The 21,258-nt window shown below is 40.1% G+C and overlaps 1 protein-coding gene and 1 long non-coding RNA gene across 11 annotated transcripts in view; one reads left to right on the top strand and one right to left on the bottom strand.

The window, feature by feature from the left end:
- The window catches only part of CCDC91 (coiled-coil domain containing 91), a 539,136-nt gene that overhangs the window by 24,839 nt on the left and 493,039 nt on the right, over positions 1-21,258 (bottom strand). For 9 of the 10 annotated variants that reach the window (XM_060194578.1, XM_060194577.1, XM_007529921.3 and 6 more), the window contains one exon: positions 18,576-18,689. In XM_060194578.1, the coding sequence (XP_060050561.1) occupies positions 18,576-18,689 (114 nt within the window). Of the gene's footprint in view, positions 1-12,600; positions 15,896-18,575; positions 18,690-21,258 lie in introns of those variants that run through there. The other variant, XM_016191224.2, reaches the window with a different exon arrangement.
- Positions 1-21,258, top strand: part of LOC132539431 (uncharacterized) — a 118,384-nt gene that overhangs the window by 72,726 nt on the left and 24,400 nt on the right. The window lies entirely within an intron of this gene.

The raw sequence follows: 21,258 nt of genomic DNA, 5'->3' as shown, positions 1-21,258 counted from the left end.
CAAACAAGGGCTCTGTAAAGGGCCATCAGGCACCATAATACTATCAGTTCTTCAAAACTGCTTACCTCCACCTGCAGCTCACACACAAAACAGAACTCAGTGCTGCCTGTAGACCAGCAACAGAAATTAGAACAAATGGGTCAAACTAGGGAATTCTCAATACTGGGATGACCAAGCAATGATGCAGATCTAGAAGAGAAAGAATTTAGGAATTTTCGGCAACTCTGGAGAAATATAAATCTCAACTTAATATGTAAGAATAGATTTTAAACGAAATCCATGATCAAAGACTCACTGGATAGAAAAATGGAATAGAGGGGGTCGGGCGGTAGCATAGCAAGTTAAGTGCACATGGCACCAAGCACAAGATCCCAGTTCAAGCTCCCCATCTGCAGGGGGGTTGCTTCACAAGTGAAGAAGGTCTGCAGATGTCCGTCTTTCTCTCCCCATCTTTCCCTCCTCTCTCAATTTCTCTGTCCTATCCAACAATGACAGCAATAACAATAACGATAAACAAGGGCAACAAAAGGGAAAAAAATAGCCTCCAGGAGCAGTGGATTCGTAGTTCAGTGCAGCACCAAGCCCCAGCAATAATCCTGGAGGGACAAAAAAGAAAACAAAAACGTGGAACAGAGTGAGGTGAAACCATGGGGGAAGCAATGCTGCAGGTGTCTCCCTCTTATCTTTCCTTTCAATCTGTTTTTGTCTCTATTCAGTGAGTGAATAAATAGTAAAAAAAAAAAAAGTTATGGGGCTAAGTGGTAGCACACCCTAGCTTAACACAAATTTACCATGTGCAAGGACCTGGAAGATAAGAATGAACAGGCTACATGTTTGTGGAGAAGTGCAAGGGTTATTACAGTGGAAATACATAATCAAAGAGCAAATGTAAAAATCTTTGTGTTAATACAACTAGGAAAGTGAGTTAACCACTAAAATTAAGAGCAGAAGGACAGCATGTTCATTTGGTTGAGTGGCTAAGCTCCACCCCAGACAAGATATTTTCATTTTCAGCACAAAATACATAAGAGAAGGAAAATGTGAACCACAGGAATGCAAAAATATTGACAACAAAAGCAAAGTGTTGAATATATTAGTCACACTAAGTCTTAAATGAATAAGCACCCTGAAAAGCGAAGTAGGCAACAAAGTTAATTTTACATGGTCCGTATCCCCACAGAGGAATAAAAAGGAGATACTAAAATTGCTGTAAAATGGCAAAGAAACTATGATTAATATGTTCTAGTAGAAGGTAATAATCCACACATGCAAAAATGAGTATGAAAAACCATGGTGATTAGAATAGTGAGGTTCATGAATCAGTCCCAAGGTACACTGATATTGGGTTCAACTGGAAATACAAGTCAAAAATTCTGTTCAGCTATGATGAAGTTACTGTCATCTCATCTTGATGGAGATTGAAGGAATGGTGTTAAGTGAGATAAGTCAGGAGGGATGATCTCACTCATGGGCAGAACTTAAGAAACCTGAACAGGGGAAACAAAGTAAGACGTGGACTAGTTTGATGTATTGCACCAAAAACAAAGGACTCTGGGGAAGGAAGATGGGAGAGGAAGATGCTTTCTTGTCCTGGTACATATAATAGACTTAGTTTTGGGGTGAGAATATTTTGGAGACTGTGTTGGTGAGATGAGAAATCATGTGGCAACAACTGTACTGTAAACCCGTTAACTTTCCAAAAAAAAAAAAAAGCAGCTCTGAAAATCACTGGTATTGGAAAACATCTGTAAAATAAATAATTATATGCATCTAACTTGGAGACTTATTTGTATAATACTGTCCTAAGAATAGTCTGTTTTCTGGAACAACCCAGATATAGTTGAAGACTGAAACCTCTCCTTTCTTCAGGCTTATGTCTGACCTAAGTTGCTAAATAGTACTTTGCTACATGATTTGTCATTATTAGCTTCAGTTGCACATTTCCCTATCACTTTAACAAATAACTGCCCATTTTATTGGGGGTGGGATTAATGGTTTATAGCACCCTTGTTGGCATGTTTGGAAAAGCCCACTGATAACAGTTGGATAGCAAGAAAACAGGGAGGGTAGAAGAAATAAAATTACTGATGAAGCAGTGAGTGAGAAAACCAAGTAGAGACAACTAGGTTTTAATCTAGGTGACTTAGAAGGCATAGCAAGCTCTTTTAACCCTGGCACTTATGTGGCCACAATTCCATGAACACCAGTGGGGTAGCTGGTGTGTACGAAGTGTCCTTCATGTACAAAGGGGTGGGGAGAAGCTTGTTGGTTGACTCATGGACAGTTTTGTCATTGAGACTTAACACAAACTGGTAGAGTGCCCATGAAGACCCAGGGCCTTCCCTACAAGGGGGAGACCTCACCAGAGGTGGGGCAATGCTTCAGGTGTGTGTCTGTCCGTCTCCCTTCTTCCCTTCTTTCACCATTCTCAGAAAAACTGAGACAAAGAAAAAATTGGAGACTAGGGAGATAATATACCGGTAAAAGGCTTTCATGGCTGAGACTCTGAGGTTCCAGGCTCAGTCCTCTGTACCACTATGAGCCAAAGCTGAGTAATGCTCTGGTCTCCACCCCCCAAAAAATATTAAACAAGAAAAAAATGATTGCTGAAAATGGTGGAGCCTTGTAGGCACTGAGCCCCAGTAATCTGGTGGCAAAAAACAAGCTTCTGTATATACACCTTTTAAAATCATGTTGTTTCTTACTATTTTTAGTGGTAAGTGCATGGGAACAGAGCTAGCTAAAATATTCCATGTCCTCTGAACATTATCATATAATTCAGGTGTAGCTGAGGGGAGCCTTAGATGACATTGTGGGCAGCCATTCTACAAGGTATCTGCTGAGCCTGGTGGTTGTGAAAATTGTTTTATCAAGAATCAAACCCACCTAGTTGAACTTGAAAAGACTGGTTCCAGAATAAGTCAAGAGACTAGAAAGCTAAAAAAATATTTCTACAATAACCATAGTAAATTGGGAGAAACTCCTAAATTATGTAGAAGCCACTTGTCCCATTTTCTGATTCTTGATACTCACCCTATGTTTGATGAATTTTAGCCTTACAATGAGGCATAACTGCCCTCAGTAATACTCAGCTATCTAGTGGGCTCAGATCCCCAGGCTCTTCTCCTCAGTCAGCTGTGAAGGCTTTATCCGGAGGGAGGTGTTGAGGAAGGAGGCTCTGTGTCACAGCCACTGAGCTCATGAGGGTGAGAAGCCTCCTGTTGCTGAGCAAGCACTGCTTTCTCGCAGGGCTTGAAGGCAGTGTTGGCAACAAAGGGCTTATTTTTAGCCAGTTTTGTGGTATTTCTGGAAATTTAACCTTTATTGTTTCCCCAGGATCTGAACAATTTTGTCAGCGTCCTTTAAATAGGTCTAGCTGCCACTTAGGTGGTGGCAACTCCTGTTGTTTAAAAGAACTTAATAGCCCCCAGAAGTGGTGAATAGCAGTATGACCCCAAGAGAGCCAGGAAGATCTTTGAGTAGTCACCTGATGGTCAAGGGCTGAGGGCTCTAAAAAAATCCAAATCATTTTCTGGGGTGTCTATGGGGGGGACCTGGAGCAACACTAAGCAATGGCAGAGAGAGACACATGACTAACTGGTCACTGGCAATGAAGACACCAATGAAGGCAAGGCTTGGGAGACCCTGTGACTATGAATGAGACAAAGTGAAGAGTTCCAAGACAAAACTGGTTGCTTCTGACTCCGTAGCAGTTTTGAGAGAATGAAAGTCAAATCTGACTCCATAGCAGTTTTAAGAGAATGAAAGTCAAATCCTGACTTCTTAGCCAAAGCAAGCTCAGCTGTTAGCTGTCCTATAACTTTGTTCCTGAGGGGAAAGTCCGCATTCTGACCAGCAGCATGTGCCTCCCACCTGTAGGAGTGACCACCGGTAGCACTCCTTCCAGTGAGATTATCTAATAAGGAAGCCGAGGGGCGGACCAAGGTCAGAAGTAGTAAAGGAAAGAACAGGAGGAAACAAGTCCAGAACTGCCTGCATGGGTGGGTGGGGACCAAAATGCTTAGCCGCCAGAGACGACGATACAGGTAAGCTAGATATTTTAGAAAGGTGTGACTTACTACAGTTAGGATTTATCCAAGTATTTAGTGGCCAGAGAGTCCTAAGTCGAATGTGTATGTGTGTGTGATTTCCTGGCCAGAGAATCCTAAGAACCGGTGTAGGGTGTGGGGTGTGTGTGTGTGTGTGTGTGTGTGTGTGTGTGTGTGTATGAGAGAGAGAGAGAGAGAGAGAGATTTCCTGGCCAGAGAGTCCTAAGTCGAACCAGTGTGTGTGTGTGATTTCCTGGCCAGAGAGTCCTAAGTCAAATGTGTGTGTGCGTGTGTGTGTGTGTGTGTTGATTTCCTGGAGGTAGACACTACAAGGTCAGAGCTCTCTCAGTTCTATGGAGCTCCTACGTTGTGTTGGGGCTCAACTGTCAGCTGCAGGCTTGACAAAGCATGGCCCTACTCCACCAGATACCTCTCTGGTCCTGAAGAGTTTTCTGAGGGAAATCAGAGACTGTACATTCCTGAAGACATGTCAGTACACTGAACTATGACCACAGGGATAATCTAACAGTGGAGAAAGGGAAACATCAGGTCTTTCAGTGTATTGTTTGATAGTGCTGAACTAACAGTAGGCCCAGAGACCCAGAACAGACCTCTGTAAAGCAGTTAAAAAGGATGCCAGTGGGAGTCAGGCGGTGGCACAGCGAGTTAAGCGCACGTGGCGCAAAGTGCAAGGACCGGCATAAGGATCCCGGTTTGAGCCCCTGGGTCCCCACCTGGAGGGGAGTCGCTTCAAAAACGGTGAAGCAGGTCTGCAGGTGTCTTTCTCTCCCCATCTCTGTCTTCCACTCCTCTCTCCATTTCTCTGTCCTATCCAACAACGACGACATCAATAACTACAGCAGTGTTAAACAAGGGCAACAAAAGGGAAAATAAATATTAAAAAAAATTTTAAAAGGATGCCAGTGGGTACAGAGAATGGAGTTGAAGCCTCACTCTGCCTCATATCCAGTCCAGTGGGACACTGAACATACTAAGGTGCCAGTCCCTGTTTGGGCGCCAGATGCCAGGCTAGCTTCATGGGCGGGAGACAGACCTCCAGGGACTCATGGCTGAGTTGGGAATGCAGTTCACTCTTTATTGCTGAGCGGGGAGGGGGGGGGAATGCAGTGCAATCAATCAATCTCTCTTCATTAGAAAATCCTGTCCTTTATATCTCCTGAGGCGAAAGTGGTAGGGTGGAGAAAGGAAGTATGTAGGATAAGGGTGCTGAGTGGAAAAAGAGCAGGAACCAGTGGGGATTAAATGGTGGAAAACAGTGTGTGACTAGGAGAGGGGGCAGAGCAAAAAGAGTGAGAATCAGTGGGGATTAAACCAATGCCCTATAGGCAGGGCGGGTCTCAGGTAAAGCAGTGATATGTAAATAGACCACAGTGTTAAGCAGTGCAACAGAAGGGGTCTTAGAAGCAGAATTAGAAGCAGACCAACAGTAAGGGTCTTCCACTCTACTCATACTTACTCCACTCATACTTGATGTTGTTACTGATGTCTTTGTTGTTGGATAGGACAGAGAGAAATGGAGAGAGGAGGGGAAGACGGGGAGAGAAAGACAGATAGCTGCAGACCCACTTCACAACTCCCCTCCAGGTGGGGAGCTGGGGGCTCAAACTGGGATCCTTATATATACTTGACTAAAATTGTTGGAGCCCTGTAATTGACATGTGAGTAAAACACTACCAATCAGGCCTTTCTCCCTGTGACTTGAGCAAGGAACAAGCCATCTGAAGAGGGAAACTCTACGAGGGAACTTACTCATGGGTGAATATGGTGGCAGAGACCTCAGCTCTGAGGGGCAGCAGAGCTTGCAAGAAGGAGTTAGTGATACACAAAGTGGTATGTGTGAGCAGGGCAATGGGAACAACCAAACTGTCCAGTGGTTGGAGGAAGCAGCAGTGAAGGGGTTTCCTCATTAGGCAAGTCCTAGTTTCCATTTTTACTTCTGGACGCTTAGCTTCAATGCCTGCTTGTCCTATCCAGAGAACCTCAGGAAACAACTCCTTTTCTGCACAACCAGAGAAAGTTTCTGTTGCCTGAAACTGGGACTTCAATCGAAATAAAATAGCTTTTTGTTTGTATTCTGCCAGAGTTTTATTGGGCATTCATGATTCTACCACTTCCAGATGTTTTTACTGTTGAATTCCACATAAAGGGTGAGGAAGAGAGAGAGGAGAGATACCACAACACTGTTTCACAGCTTGTGAAGTTTTCCCTTGGCAAGGTGCTCCCATGTGGTGACTGGGAACTCAAATCTGGGTCCTCACAGGTGGTAAATTGTGCATTGTGCGGAGTGATTTGACCACTAGCCTTGAGATACAGATCGAAAAAAAACCTCTTCAAATATTTATAGGAACTTAATATTTAGGTTAAATTTAAATTCTGATAAAACTGATGCAACAATAAAATGTTAGTTTTTGGTGGGTTAAGCTGGTCTGAATTCTTAGTATGGAACTAAGGATTGTGAACTTTATGCATGGACTATAAACTGAACTAATCAATATAGGGAGACAAACTGAAAATAATTAGAAAAAGATTATAACATATGAGAGGTGTTCTCTGTTATACCACTTCCAGAGAAGGAAAGGAAATGCTAGTAAAATGACTATCTTGATAATCCATTTAATATTTTTGCTTAAAAAAATCTGATAATGAATGTAAGGTTAAATTCAGACATATGATAAGCCCAATGTATTTCATTCAGCAGTGACTTGATGACGTGGGATTCAGATTTCTGGGGGGCATTCACATCCATGCTCCTCCTTTAAAGGGTGAACACAGAGCTTCAGTGCAAGGCAGGAGCACAGAGAGGTCATGTCAGTGCATATGAATCAGCAGCGAGCAGAATGTCAAGGAGGTTTTCTCTGTTTTCATAGGAGAAGAAAAACACCGCATCTCTTAGAAAGTGATTTTTCCATGCTGTTTTCAAGGCACTATTAGTTACAAACCAAATTGTTATTTTTGCTATTTTTTCAAAGGAAAGTACTGATGGTTGAGGAGATACATATAATAATGGAAAACTATATAGTAAATCAAATAGGCTTAAGTTAAAAAACCACCATGTACCTGAGTAAAAACACCATCTCTTTTTCTACTGAAAGTTAAGAGATTTGGATAGTTGCAGGGACTAAGAAAATACTTTTAAAATAGCACAGGAAAAATAACTTGCTTTTCAATATATATATTTGAATTAATAAGTCAAGGAACAGGAAAAAGCATAAATGTTCCTAAATATTCTAGATGGTTTAAAAGAGTATTGAACTGTTATGGAACAAGCCTAGAGTCCTATACAGGTACTTTCTTTTTCATTTTTTTAAGATTTATTTAATTTTTTATATTTTCCCTTTTGTTGCCCTTGTTTTTTAATTGTTGTAGTTATTGTTGTCGTTGTTGTTAGATAAGACAGAGAAATGGGAGACAGGAGGGGAAGACAAAGAGGGAAAGATAGACATCTGCAGACCTGCTTCACTGCTTTTGAAGTGACTCCCCTGCAGATGGGGAGCCAGGGACTTGAACCAGGATCCTTATGCCGGTCCTTGTGCTTTGTGGCACATGCGCTTAACCCGCTGCGCTATTGCCAGACTCCCAGGTACTTTCTAAGTACATAAGAGGAGGTCATTATATTTCTAAGTGCTTTACAAGAAGAATTAGTACAAAGGCTGAAATAATGCTTGATCACTGGATATTTGTCTATACTGGCCAACAATGAACCGGAATTGGGAAGCACCTAAGTGACATAACTTCAAATTTTAGCAAAATGGGTGGTTTTCAAATAGAATATATTGGGGTTATGAGTCAGTTTTATTAATGTTACATAAAAAACTCGTTTGCAATAGTATCTTTATCATTTGGATACATTTTAAACTCTGGGATAGTCATAACATACTGCTTTTATTGTGTTTTGTTTTGTAATTCCTAGAGGAAGTATGATTTTAGGGGAGTTTGGCATAGTCTATATGTCAATAGCAGTGTGTGTTTATTCCAAGGCTATGCCCAAGAGGACTTTTATGAAAACTAAAGAGACTAAGGATTTTAGTTGCAAATAGTAATATTCCTGGAAAGGATTATGATACTATTTGGAACACTAAAGTTAGACTGAGTTTAAAACCAAACAAAACTGTTGTAGGTTTATCAGTGATACCACATACACTTGAGGTAGTTCTGACTTGACAGATCAATTCATATTGCACACAATTTTATTGTTTGCCAGGAGGGCTAGTGGTGAAGCTTAGTGCTAGAAAAAGCCATATATATATATTTTTTTATTTTTATAGAGAATGAGAGGTAGGGAGGGTGTAGAGATGGGAAGAGAGAGAACACAAAACCACTGCTCTCCTGAAACTTCCCCCATAGGCACATGCATGTGGTGACTGAGCCCTTGAACACAGGCCCTAGTCCATGATAATGTGTGTGCTCTGCCATGTAAGCCTCCTCCCGGGACCCCCAGCTTGCTTTTAATACAAATCAGAATGTTAAGACCCTACAAGAACAAGTGATACCTACCTAATGTATCTAATTCATAGCCTTGCTTTGATATTCAAAATTCATAGTAAGTGAAAAATTATTAGAGATAACTTCTAAATTGCATATATTATTTAAAATAATTTCCCAAATGAGAGATATGTATGCACATGTGTATCTGTTTGCTTTTATTTTCTCCATGGAGATAATCTAATTTGACTGCATGAAGCCTGTAAAAATATAAAGGTATGTTCATTAATACCTGCTAGCAGAAGCACCAATTTTCCTAGAATACTATGGGGAAAATAATGTGCAAATGGTGGAACCAAACTAAAGAGTTAATTAAGAGTCTCCCTATATTATCTGAAACAAAAAGAGAATAAGATCATGATACTCTTGGCTGATTTGTACTACTATCTAATACTTGAACTCTCCTTTTCTATGTGAGTAGAGATGAGGGCTACTTTCAGGACTAAGGCAGTATAAGGCAGCCACAGTTGTCTTGGATAAACTTGGGACTCAATAACTGTTTAGCAGGTTAGTCTATTTAAGCCAAATAATTTTCCTGACACTGAAACCACATTGATTTTTTTTTTTACCTTACTCTTTTTATATTTTCACAATAATTCCTTGAGTTGAACAAGCTCTCTTATCTCTCAAACTTTTCTCTTAGGATGTATCTATCTTCAATAATTTACTCTGAACAGTTTGTCATGATAACCTTGTCCACCCCCCCCCCCCAAATTTGGATCTCAGAAATGGCAAATTCTGTAGTTCATATATCACAAGAAGAATATGGGATGACATGGGTGGGACTTCTTTTGAGTCAGTGAATAATTCACAGCCTTCGAATGGTCATAACCTTAGTGTTAGATCTGCATCTCCTTACTAGCTTTCTACTGTGGGCTTTCATGATGGTCTGCAGAAACTGGCACCACCCAAAGCAGTTTGCATGAAGTTGACAAGCCCAGCTAGTATGATGTAATGGAAAGGATAACGAATCAAGACTTGGAACACTGAGGTTTCAGCTAGGTCTTTCTGATTTGTGAAATCAGTATGACACCTTTCAGAGTCAAATAATCTTTTTATAAATCTTGGCAAAATGTAGTTGCTAAACAAATATGCATTGCTATTTTGAATGTGTCAGGTATTTGCTTTTCTTAATATCTCACCTATCTTGTGTACTGCAGAGTGCATATTATAAAGTTCAGTGTTCTTACAGACTGCAGAGAACACTGACACCACACAGAGTAGAATAGGGGAAGGTGTGTACAGGTGCCCACTGTGTAGATACACTGCTGATACTGACAGCCATATGATGGCTTTGAGGACGAGCGCTTCATTTCTTTATAAACATTACTAGGACACTGTAGGGCCTTAATCTGAAGGCACCCCCCCCTTCTAAAAGTAGCAACAAAACTCATTTCCACTGCTCCCAATAATTTGAGCTTTTGAACCAAGACTTCTAGAACTATAACCAAAAGTTGTGCTAAATATCTAGAAAACAAGTCTTTATAATTTTTAAACAATTTCTCTATTTGTGTTGGCTTCTCAGGAGCTATTATCTATGCTCTTTCTAGTATATAATTTAGCCATATTTTAGTTTTCATTTGAAGTAAAAGAAGAGAGAAAAACTCACCCTAATCACAGAGTTATTATCTGGAATTCTATCATCAGTATAATGCTTTTGATCTTTATGCCCGGTTGTGGTGCATATTATTGCTTAAAGTCACAGGGCCTTAAGATTTCCTTCCTGCTCTTCAAGGACAAGGTGCTCCATAGCCAAGCTGAAGTTTTGCTCTGGTGAGCACTGCACAGTACCCACCAGCTAACCAAATACCAGCCTGGGCCTCTCAGCCTCTTCTTGACTGCAGACATTCATATCTGACCTTTTCATGACCTCTTATCTCAGTCTTTATTGCTGGGTCTTGCCCACAGAGCTGATTTGATGGCAGTAATCCTGTGAGTATTGGATACACACATACACACTAAACTAGTACCCACGCACATGTGCGTGGAACATAGTTTCTTAGTGTTGATCATTGTTGTTGCTGCCATCATTTCAGTTTTTGGGCTTTGGATAGCTACCATTTTCTCTTTGTGCAATCTTTGGCTACTTACCACATATATTACAAGGTAGTCTGGCCATTTAGTATCAAGATTTCTCTTGGTTTGTCCTATTTTAAGAAGCTGTACTGGGGGGCCAGGTGGTGGTACACCTGGTTAAGCACACGCTGCAGTGCACAAGGACACAGGCTCAAGCCCCTGGTCCCTATCTGCAGGGGGAAAGCTTCAAGAGTGGTGAAGAAGGGCTGAAGATGTCTGTTTCTCTCCCTCTCTATATCTCCCTCCCCTCTCAATTTCTGTCTGTCTCTATCCAATAATAAATTAATAGCAAAGTATTTTTAAAAAAAAATTCCAAAAATCCATTCTTTAAAAAAAAAAAAGAAGCTGTACTATCAGGTGTCATTTCCTATCATACTTATGACTCTTATTCCTCTGATTTGTCTTTGGTTGTCACCAAAGAAAGTTTTCATATTTTGATTTAGAAACTTTGTTTTGGTTTAAATAAAATGCTATCTCCAAAACAAGTTTTAAAAGATCATGTTGATTCTTAAATACATATGTGTAGACTTGATTTCTTTGAATTGGGACATAATGGTGTGTTCCCTGAAAAGGGAAAATTGGGATTTAGTCCAAGTATAATCTAAGTCTCTACTGCCTTCTCAATTATCCCGCTGTTGAAATGGGAATGATGACAGATCTACCACCAAAGCCCCAGACTTTTTATCTGTCAGTAAGTTCTTTCCAGGTCATTCTCTCATGCAAGTGATTCAGCAAAATCAGAAAGAGGATCAACAAAGACTGTTGTATATGAGGACAGCAATAACATTTGATTTTAAAAGTATATCAACATATTTTCAAAGATGCACAAGAAAAGTAGCAAATCATCTCTCTTTAACAAATCGTATCTCTTTTATTTGAGAGAGACCTATAGCACTGTTTCTCCACTTATGAAGCTTCTCTCCTGCAAGTAGGGACCGTGGGCTTGAGCCCTTTGAGTGTGGTGATGTGTGTGTGTGTGTGTGTGTGTGTGTGTGTGTGTATATGTGTGTATTCAACTAAGTGCGTCACCACCCAGCCTTTAGCTCTGTAACCTTTATACAAAACCTTTTATAACCTATTCGCTTCATTAGCTTCATTAATCCCAGTTAAATCAAATTTTCTGTTTTATAGAGGGTCTCAGAGAGATGGCTTGAGAGGAGTGGTGCATGCCTTGTTATACACAAAATCCAGGCACCATAAGAGAGGCATTATGGTACCAGGGGAAGCTCTGATACTGTGACTCTGCCCTACTACACACATGCACTTCACATGTGCGCCTATCTCTGACTCTAACATAGAGTGAACAAACAGCATGGAGCAGTGAAATCTCAAATGCCTGGGGCCCAACTCTACAAAAAGGATAAATTTATGAACTGATGAAAAATCACTTGGCAGTATTTCCCCCCACTGTTTGTGAATCCAAACATCTGTTTGTTTGCTGTTGTGGCTCTTGAAATGTGTGAAATCTTGAGTTAAGAAGGCAGATTTTTGCTGGCTTGGCTGGGAGTGCAGTGTGGGGGTTCCACTGGAATGGAGAAGGGAGGTCCCACTGTAGGCACAGACACCAATGTCTGTGATGTCTGAATGTGAGGGTTTATCATCCGCTCTCCTGTGCTTGTCAGACACAAGGTATTTTCTAGTCAGAGACCCACATCAATAGCGATAGGGTCAACACTTAATGCTCCCGAGCTGCTTCCTGTCCGGGCAGCTCTCCAGCCTGCCTCAATATGAGTAGGAGCGAGGCTAATTTATTAGGAAAATGATGGGGGATGGGTTAGGAGGCTCAGGGACTCCAGAGAAGTAGCATTTCCCAATACTGACATGGAGGTGATGTACATGATTCATGCTAAGAATCAAAGCCCCCTCAGAAACTTATTGGTTGCCAAGGAAAATGCTAAAGACTAGATCTTAGAGAACAGCAAGTGTAACTTCCTCATTACTAAGATGAGAAGCATTAGGCAGTGACACAAGCTGTTAAATAATTTCTCTTGAAAGCATGTTTAATTCAAGTAACTGTAGGGCTGATCAAAAACTAACAGGAGTCCATCCTGGCCCAATATGACCTTTTAGTCAGGAGTCTGAGGTGTAAACGCTGAAGACACTGTAGCAAGACTGGCTCAAATGAAAGCTTTTATAATTCAAAATGCTGGCACTGCTTGACCACAAAGCCTCTGAGGTGCAGATAATTGTCCTGTACTCCTCTTTAAATACCTGAATTGAAAGGATCCTCTAAAGCGAAAATTATTTTCCTGGAGGTGATTTAGAAAATCCAGACCATAATTCTGGTTCTTAAGAGGAAAAAGAAATAATCTTTTATTACATTTGGATAAGATTGTATTTTTTAGGAATCATTACTTGGCTGTGAGGAGCTGTTGCTTGCTGAATGATACCCACACTTCCTCCCTCATTGCAAGCTCATGTGTATCAGTCTTAACTTGTGGGATGGGTTGGAACACTTCATTCTAATCCAAGGGCCATAGGTCATGAAAGACCACAAAGTCTTCCTCCCTCGGGAAGCAGGAAGGGATGTGGTCTTAACTCTGGTTTTTTTTTAAGTCTTCTTTAGTCTAAAAAAAAAAAGTTCATGGCACTAATGACTAGACCTAATATACTACAGAATACCTTGTCATGTACGTGAGAGATCTTTTCTCGAATAGCACCTAATGATTTGTAATTGTCTCGTTATGGTCAGGCATTGATGGGAAGAAAGTTACCCACCAAGTGAATCTAATGACTTACAATAAGCGGTTGGCAAACATTCTTCTGTCAAGGTGCAGGATACAGATCTTTTGATACCTCCAACAACCTGCTCTGCTGATGCAGGGTGTATGTGGTTATGCATTTTGATGAAACAGGCATCAAATAGCCTTTATCAACAATTTATAATGATTCAAGAGAGTTTGAAACCAAACATTCAGTTATAACAAAATACAGTATGGCTTTCAGGTAAAAAATATTGCTACCTGATCTTCAAGCAAATTAAAGACATGTGATTTTTTTTTTTTCAGTTTTCCCATTTACTATTATACAAATTATAGTGGTAATTGAAAAATTCATTAAAAATCTATCTTCATAATATATAAAGCTTAGACTAGAAGGTGTAAAACATTAGCTTTTCAGTTTCATATTAAATTTGTAAATTCATTAGTAATTTTTTTACCTTATAATATATTTTTACATAGGAAATAAATTTATGTAGGAAACTTAAAAGGTATTTATTACTAGAACTGACTCATTATTACTTGAATTATTCTTCTGGTTTCCATTTAAAAGCCTGTACTTGTTAGGATAGTTTGCTTACATATTGGAGATTTGGACTCTGTATCCAACATATTGAGTGACTCATGATGCAAGCAGAGTATGATTATCATTGACTTAACAAGGATAGATGGCTTCTTTGTCCTGTCCAGAATTCCATGATCAGATAACTAGTCTGACATGCCAATGAATGTGATGCAATAGAGCTCGTATATTTTCTCAATAGAATTTTAATTGTGGAATTTGAATTCTGAGCATAGTTATAATACTAAAAAGGATTAGATAATGAATTTAGAACCTTATTGGTTGCAGATACACAGAAAAGGCAGTTATTATCCACTGGTGTGATGCCATTCCATTTTAATCACTAGAATAAGTTAAAAGCTATATGAAAAGTTAGGCGTCTTGGATTATTTATTCTGTTTCTCTTTTAAAAGTAAATGACTGAAGAAAAGATGTAAAGAACATAGTCTCTACTTTAGTCTCCTAGTGACTTTAGTTAAGAGTGATCTGATATCAAAGGAAAGGTTGGTTAGGATCAAAGACAAAGATGGGGGAACTAAGGTAGATTAAGATTTCTTCAAAGATTTAAAAAAAATTATGAAAGGAAAATAATTTTACATTCTGAAAATGTAAGGCCATTTGGAACTAATGGACTTTTGAGGTGTCTGATGTTGAAAATATCAAATTGACTCTGGAGTTTAAAAAAGCTGGAGAGGAGAAAGGAAAATTTTTGTTGGATGAGTACTTTTCTCCAACACAAACAGAAACCCGTCTCAGAAAGGAAAGAGTAGAGATGAGCTGCTCATTGAATTTTCTTATAGACAAAACAAAACCAATCAATTGTTGGTATGCTTCTATAAAACCCCTTCTGTTTCATTGGTTTGGTCCCCCCTGCTTGGCACTGTATTCTATTTACATAACCACTGTTAACTAAGCACTCCACTGCCTCCAGGACATGGGTTTAATCCTCACTGGTTCGCGCTTTTTCCTTCTCCCCGCCCCCTATCCTACATACTTCCTTTTTTTCTGACTCTTCTGCCTCAGGAGAGATGCAGGACAGAATTGTGTTGTGATTAGAAGAGATTAGATTGTTGAACCGCATCTCCGCTCCTAAATAAAGAGATACTGCTTCCCAGCTCAGCCATGAGTCCCTGGTCATCTCTCTCTCCCACCTGCGAAGCTAGCACGACAATCAACAAATATGTTTCTTGTAAACACTTTTGAGATTTAAAAAAATTTATTTATTGGACAATCAGTCAAAAAGTGAGAGCAAAGGAGGGTAACAGAGGGAAAGAGACAGAGACACCCTCAGCCCTGCTTCACCACTCGTAAAGCTTTCCCCTTGCAGATGGAGCCTGGGGGCTTGAACCTGGGTCCTTGCACATTGTAATATGTGCTCTCAACCAGGTGTGCCACCACCTGTCCCCTTCACTTTGAAAATTTAAAAAAATTCCAAGATACATTATTTTTTTGTGTGTTAAAGTTCCAAGGCCAAAGATATTAACTTGAAATACTAAAAAACATTTGTTGGAAGGAAGATGTGTATAGTCAATCCGAATTTTTTAAATGTATTTTTAAAAAGTCTAATCATCACTTGTGCTTTTCGTTCAGGTATTTTAACCACTTCCCTTTATTATAGATTTTCTAACCAGAGATAAAAGCTTGTAAATAAAATATTCCACACATGCGGTATTTAAAAAGTTCCCAAATCCCAAAGTTTCAGAAGTAGTAAACTTCCTACTATAATTATTAAATCAGCTTTAATCTTTGTGAAGCTAGTAGAGAAAGTGTAGTAAACCTGTAGAACCACAGTGTAAACTCCAACACCCAATACTAGTCTACATGACAATTCTTGTATAGTGAGAGAACCATCAGCTGGGCAGACCAGTGCACATTTGCACTCAGTGTTCAGGATGGAGTCCAGGCCCTTAGGCATGTATGTGGATGTGAGATCTAGCAGTGAGTCTCCTTCCTAGAGTCACTTCCACACATGATGCCTGCTTCACCTGAGTAACACATACACACATGCTGGTGATTTGATATGAGTCCTAAGAACACACAACTACAAAAGTGCTTTTCCTTTCTGTTTTAAACATTTACTGTGGAAAAACAATTTTGTCAGGAGAAAAAAATATGTATATTTTATATATGTGTTTGTACCAGGGTCATCACTGGGGCTCAGTGGCTGTATGATTTCTATCACTTCCACTTTTTATTCTATTTATTAAAGAAAGATGTAGAGGCGCTTGGGCCTCCAGCCCAGGTCCTGGCACCTGGTGATGTGCAGGCTTTCCCAGGCAAGCCACCTGCTGGTCCCCAAGCAGTGTGGCTTTTAATACTTTAAAGTTCTTCATTAGATGAAAAACTTAGTGCTCTAAAAATCCCATGATTGTCTTTTCTTTGTTATATGATCTCCTGTATAGATTCACATAGTTAAAGTTTGGTGACAGTGAATTGAGATGGCAGGAGAGGATCCACCCGAAGACATCTTGGGTTTAATCCTCTGTGCTTCTACTGTGGCAGTCCCATTCCCAGGTGGGAAGCAACTGTAATTCCTTGGCTAAAGCAGACATACCTTCAAACCAGATTAAAATTCACTGGAGGCAGGAGTTTCCAGAGAATAGAACATTTCTTGAAAAGTCAGCTGAGACCTCATGGTTTAGATTTTTCTCTTAGAGTCAGGCTCCTATCACAAGACTGCGTGAAAGTACTTTGAAGACGACCCCACAAAATGATTTTTCTGAGTGGTTGATTTATCTGGAAAGTCTACTTAGTAGTTTCTGACTCAGTTACAAATTTTACTTGTTGGAACCTACTGATAACTGTTGAGGGATGAGAACTATGCTTGCATCGTATACCACCTTAGAGTTTGATTAACACAAGGGCAGGACAGGTGTAGCACACCTGCCACACCTGCCTTGCACAGGAGGCCCTGACCAAACAGGAGCAATAAGAGGAACTCCATGGCTGATGCTTCTCCCCCTCCTCTCCCCCCCCTCTCCCCCCTCCTCTCCTCTCTGTCTCAGTTACAAAAGAGGGCCAACAGTGGGCTGGGGAGGTGGCTCAGAAGTAATGTACATGCGTATGAGACCATGTGTTCAGGTCTATGACTGAGGTGTTTTGCAAGCTTTATACTTAATTGCCACTGAAGGATAATAGCTTCTGTTTTCTATTTTGCTACATAGGATGGACAACCACTAAGTTTAGATGGTCCATGTAAGATTTCCTCATGTATACTGTTGAATTTACATTGCATTATGTACCACATACTACATTTAAAATGACACTATACATGAAATACTGTATGTTACATTTTAGTAGATGATAATAAAGCACTACCTGGCTGCATGTGTCACAGCATAACATACTTATTAGAGATGGTTTTATATACTTCATCTTAAGGTATTTCTCATCTTACTAAGTAACATTTGTAGAAAATACAATCAAGGTTTCTTACTCATAATTTTCAGTCACTGCTTAAAGTAATCCAACTGTAAAACCATATTCTACTGAAGTGAAATTTATTTTGTAATTATCAAAATAATGCTGGCAAGCATATTCTGAATTTTGATATTTCTGCAATGGAAGTATAGCAGAAGAGCTTGAATCTGCTAACTACATGTTGCCCATTAGAACTGCAGTGTTAGTAACATGTACAGTCTCAGGGTGCTTATATATTTCTTGCAAATGCCTTGAGAGAATTACCAGGTCATAGCAAATGTAAAGCTGAAAATGCAATAGGTGATTTCTAGATTTCAAGTATGAAATTATTCAGTATTGCTTTATCTGATGACAGATGGGGAGCCAGGTGGTGGCGCACCTGGTTGAGCGCAGATGTTAGTGTGCAAGGACCTGGGTTCAAGCCCCTGGTCCCCACCTGCAAGGGGAAAGCTTCACGAGTGGTGAATCAGTGCTGCTGGTGTGCTTCGGACTTTCCCTCTCTATCATGCCCTTCTCTTTCAATTTCTGGCTGTCTCCAATAAATAAAGATAATAAAATAATTCAAAAAATACAGTAATGGCAGGAAATAATCTTAGATGGAAGCTCCTACATTAGATGATACCCCCCTTTTTTTCTTTTTGCCACCATGATTATCTTTAGGGTTCAGTACCTGCACTGTGAATTCACTGCTTTCAGTGGCCACTTTTCCTTTCTTATTTTTATTAGATAGGACAGAGAAATTGAGAGGGAGAGAGACAACCTGCAGACCTGTATCACTGCTCATGAAGCTTAAACCCAGGAATTTGTGTTTGGTAATATGTGTACTCAAGTGGGTGCACCAACACCCAGCCCCTGACAAAGCATATTTAAAAGTTTCTGTGATTGGAGGCTGGGCAGTAGCACACTGGATTAAACACACATAGTATGAAACACAGGATCCCCGTTCAAGCCCCAAGCCCCTGGCCCCTGGCCCCCCCACCTGTGGGAGGGGGTGCACTTCACAAGCTGTGGAGCAGGTCTGTAGGTATGTATCTCTCCCCGTTTTCCCCTTCTCTCTCGATTTTTCTGTCCTATTCAACAGCAGCAATAACAACAACAAAATGGGAAAAATGGCTGCCAGAAGCAGTGGATTCATAATGCAGATGCAGACACACACACACACACACACACACACACACACACACACACACACACACACAGACATGGAAGCCAGTGTTTAGCTCAGTGTGAAAACAGGATACTTACCCTTTTCTGTTCTTTTACATACTCTATCAGTTCATCTCTTGTTTTCTTCACTGCCTCTTCTACAGCCTTTTCACTTCTCTTTTGCTCTTCTATTATTGCTGCCTTAATAGTTTCCTGTTTGGGAAAGGAGGAAAGAGTAAGGGAGGTACACACTCTCTCATATTTGTGTCTACTTAATATAAACCAAACCCGTCTCTAATGAGTCAAGCTCACTTCCTTCAAAGGATATCTTGAAACAGCAGTAAGAACTTTCTAAAGAAAAAAATTGGGATCTGTAAAGGTACTCTACAAGATTGACCTTTGTAAAAAAAAAAAATGAGTGAAAGGGAGAAGTGGAACAAGCCATTTACTTCCAGGAGCGCCTGAAAGACTCCAGTGGCTTCCTTACCAACATTTCACTTGATGTTTACATGATTGATGGCCTTCCTGTACTTCTAACTTGTGTTTATTCTCCAAGAACACCCTAATGCTCTAGCTGTTTCATTCACGTTTAATCCCTGTCATACAATAACCAAGTGTGGTCTGGGCGGTGAGATTGAGAGCTTGGTTTGGTCCTTCTGCCAGGTTGAGATGTTGAGAGGCTGGACACTCTAAATAAGGTTAAAAACTCCACCCTGTGTGCTCATTTTTGAAATGAGAAATATAGAAGGAGCAGTAAACTTGACTGAAACAGGAATTTGGTAACTAAGATGATCACATATAGATTAGTTATGGAAAAGAAATATTACACTTCTCAGAAGGTAACATTATTCCATGGATTGGAATACTATCAGAAAACAAACTTCTTAAACTTCCTTCTATCTAGTTAGGTGCCACCTTTTGTTTGGGCTGGCCTACAATTAAAGCATGCCTTGAAACCTCAGGAGTATTTTATTTCCTTTACTCTTGGGAACTCATCCTATTGTAGTGTATATGTATACACATATAGCTCTCCGCCTAGTTTTCCCAATTAAATACGTAGATATAGCCCAGAATATGTGAGGAAATATGCTGATTTTTTTCTATTCTGAGTATGTTTACCAATGGGGAATTTGAAAATGAAAAAAAAAGTACACACTCAGGAATAAAGATGTGACTCAAACTAGGCCTAGTATTTCCTAGCTCTGGCATCATTCACTCAAAACATACTTAAAATACCTAAGTGACTGTGCTTCATATGCTTTATATTTCAGTGCAGTAATATATGTGTATGTGTGTATTTTTCCTCCAGGGTTATGGCTGGGGCTTGGTGCCAACACTACAAATCCACTGCTCCTGGAGGCTATTTTTCCCATTTTGTTGCCCTTGTGGTGGTGGTTGTTGTTGTCATAGCTGTTGTTGTTGTTGGATAGGACAGAGAAATCAAGAGAGGAGGGGAAGATGGGGAAAGATAGACACCTGCAGACCTGCTTCACCACTTGCGAAGCAACCCCCCTGCAGGTGGGGAGCTGGGGGCTTGAACCAGGATCCTTAGACCAGTCCTTGTCTGTTGGGTCAGTCCAGCCCCCACCCCTCACAATATATTTTGATATTGTATTTTACCAGTCTTTTCTATCTGGGTATTTTAGTTGTTTTTAATAAAGTAGTGATGAGTATGTATACACACATGTCTTCATGGTAAATATTAGATATTTCTTTAGTCTATTTTTTTTTAGTCTCCCTCTCTCCCTGCCTCCGTGAGGGAGCCGTTACTGTGTACAGGCAGAGGAGCCAAGACAGCATTTAGTCACAGGTTGAATGCAACCATTGAGCTCACTCCCTCGCAGTTCTTTACTCTTCCAGTGTTTCTTTTTGAGAGACATGCAGCACTGCTTCACCACCTGGGTTCTCTGTGCATGGCAATGTGTGTGCCCTACCATGTGCACGACCTCTGGCTCCTTTGCCTTCGTCTTAGATGAGAAAGTGGTGCTATTTTGACTGGTGAATATGAACTCCTTTGTAGCTTTTGATTTTATACTAATTGGTTTCCAGGGCCAAGAAACTCACGTGGAAAGTTATTTTCTGGCACTCTTGACAAGTTAGTCTCACCAGTTTATAAAATGTTAAATGACATCTAACTACTCATTTAAAGACATTCAATATTACATGTAATATATTTGTTTACTTGTTCTCTTCCTACTTTAAGAATTGGTATATTCATAATTTCACACTTTCCCTAATATATCAATTTAAGTTTATAAATCTGGAAGTCCTTATAATGACGATAAAAATTGTTACTAACTTATAGTTGCCCTGATAAAATAAGATAGTAAGTTCTCTCCATAATTAAAACAATTATAGTTGGGGGCTAGCCGGTGGTACACCCAGTTAAGCACACACGTTACCGTGTGCCAGGACCTGGGTTTGAGCCCCAGCTCCCCACCTGCAGGGGAAGCTTCATGAACAGTGAGTAGGTTTGCAGGTGTCTTTTTCCCTCTTTTGTCCTATCAAGTAGAAAGGAAAAAATGGCCGCCATGAGTTTGTTTCAAAGCAGTGAGTTTGTAGTACCAACACTGAGCCCCAGTGATAACCCTGGAGGCAATAAAAAATAATAAAAAATCAAAGTTAAGAAGATGGTTTTTACAAGAAAAAATGCATTTATTTTTCCTGCCACCAGGGTTATTGTTGAGAATTGATACCTGTATGACTGCTAGTCCCAAGGGCTCTTGTCCTTCCTTCTTTTTGAGAGAGGCTGAGATACAGAAAGAGCTAGAGAAGGAAAGGC

This window comes from Erinaceus europaeus, chromosome 7 (genome assembly GCF_950295315.1).
Source record: "Erinaceus europaeus chromosome 7, mEriEur2.1, whole genome shotgun sequence".
NCBI lineage: Eukaryota > Metazoa > Chordata > Mammalia > Eulipotyphla > Erinaceidae > Erinaceus > Erinaceus europaeus.
The sequence above is the reverse complement of the archived record's forward strand: the minus strand, read 5'-3'. Positions and strand labels throughout refer to the sequence as shown.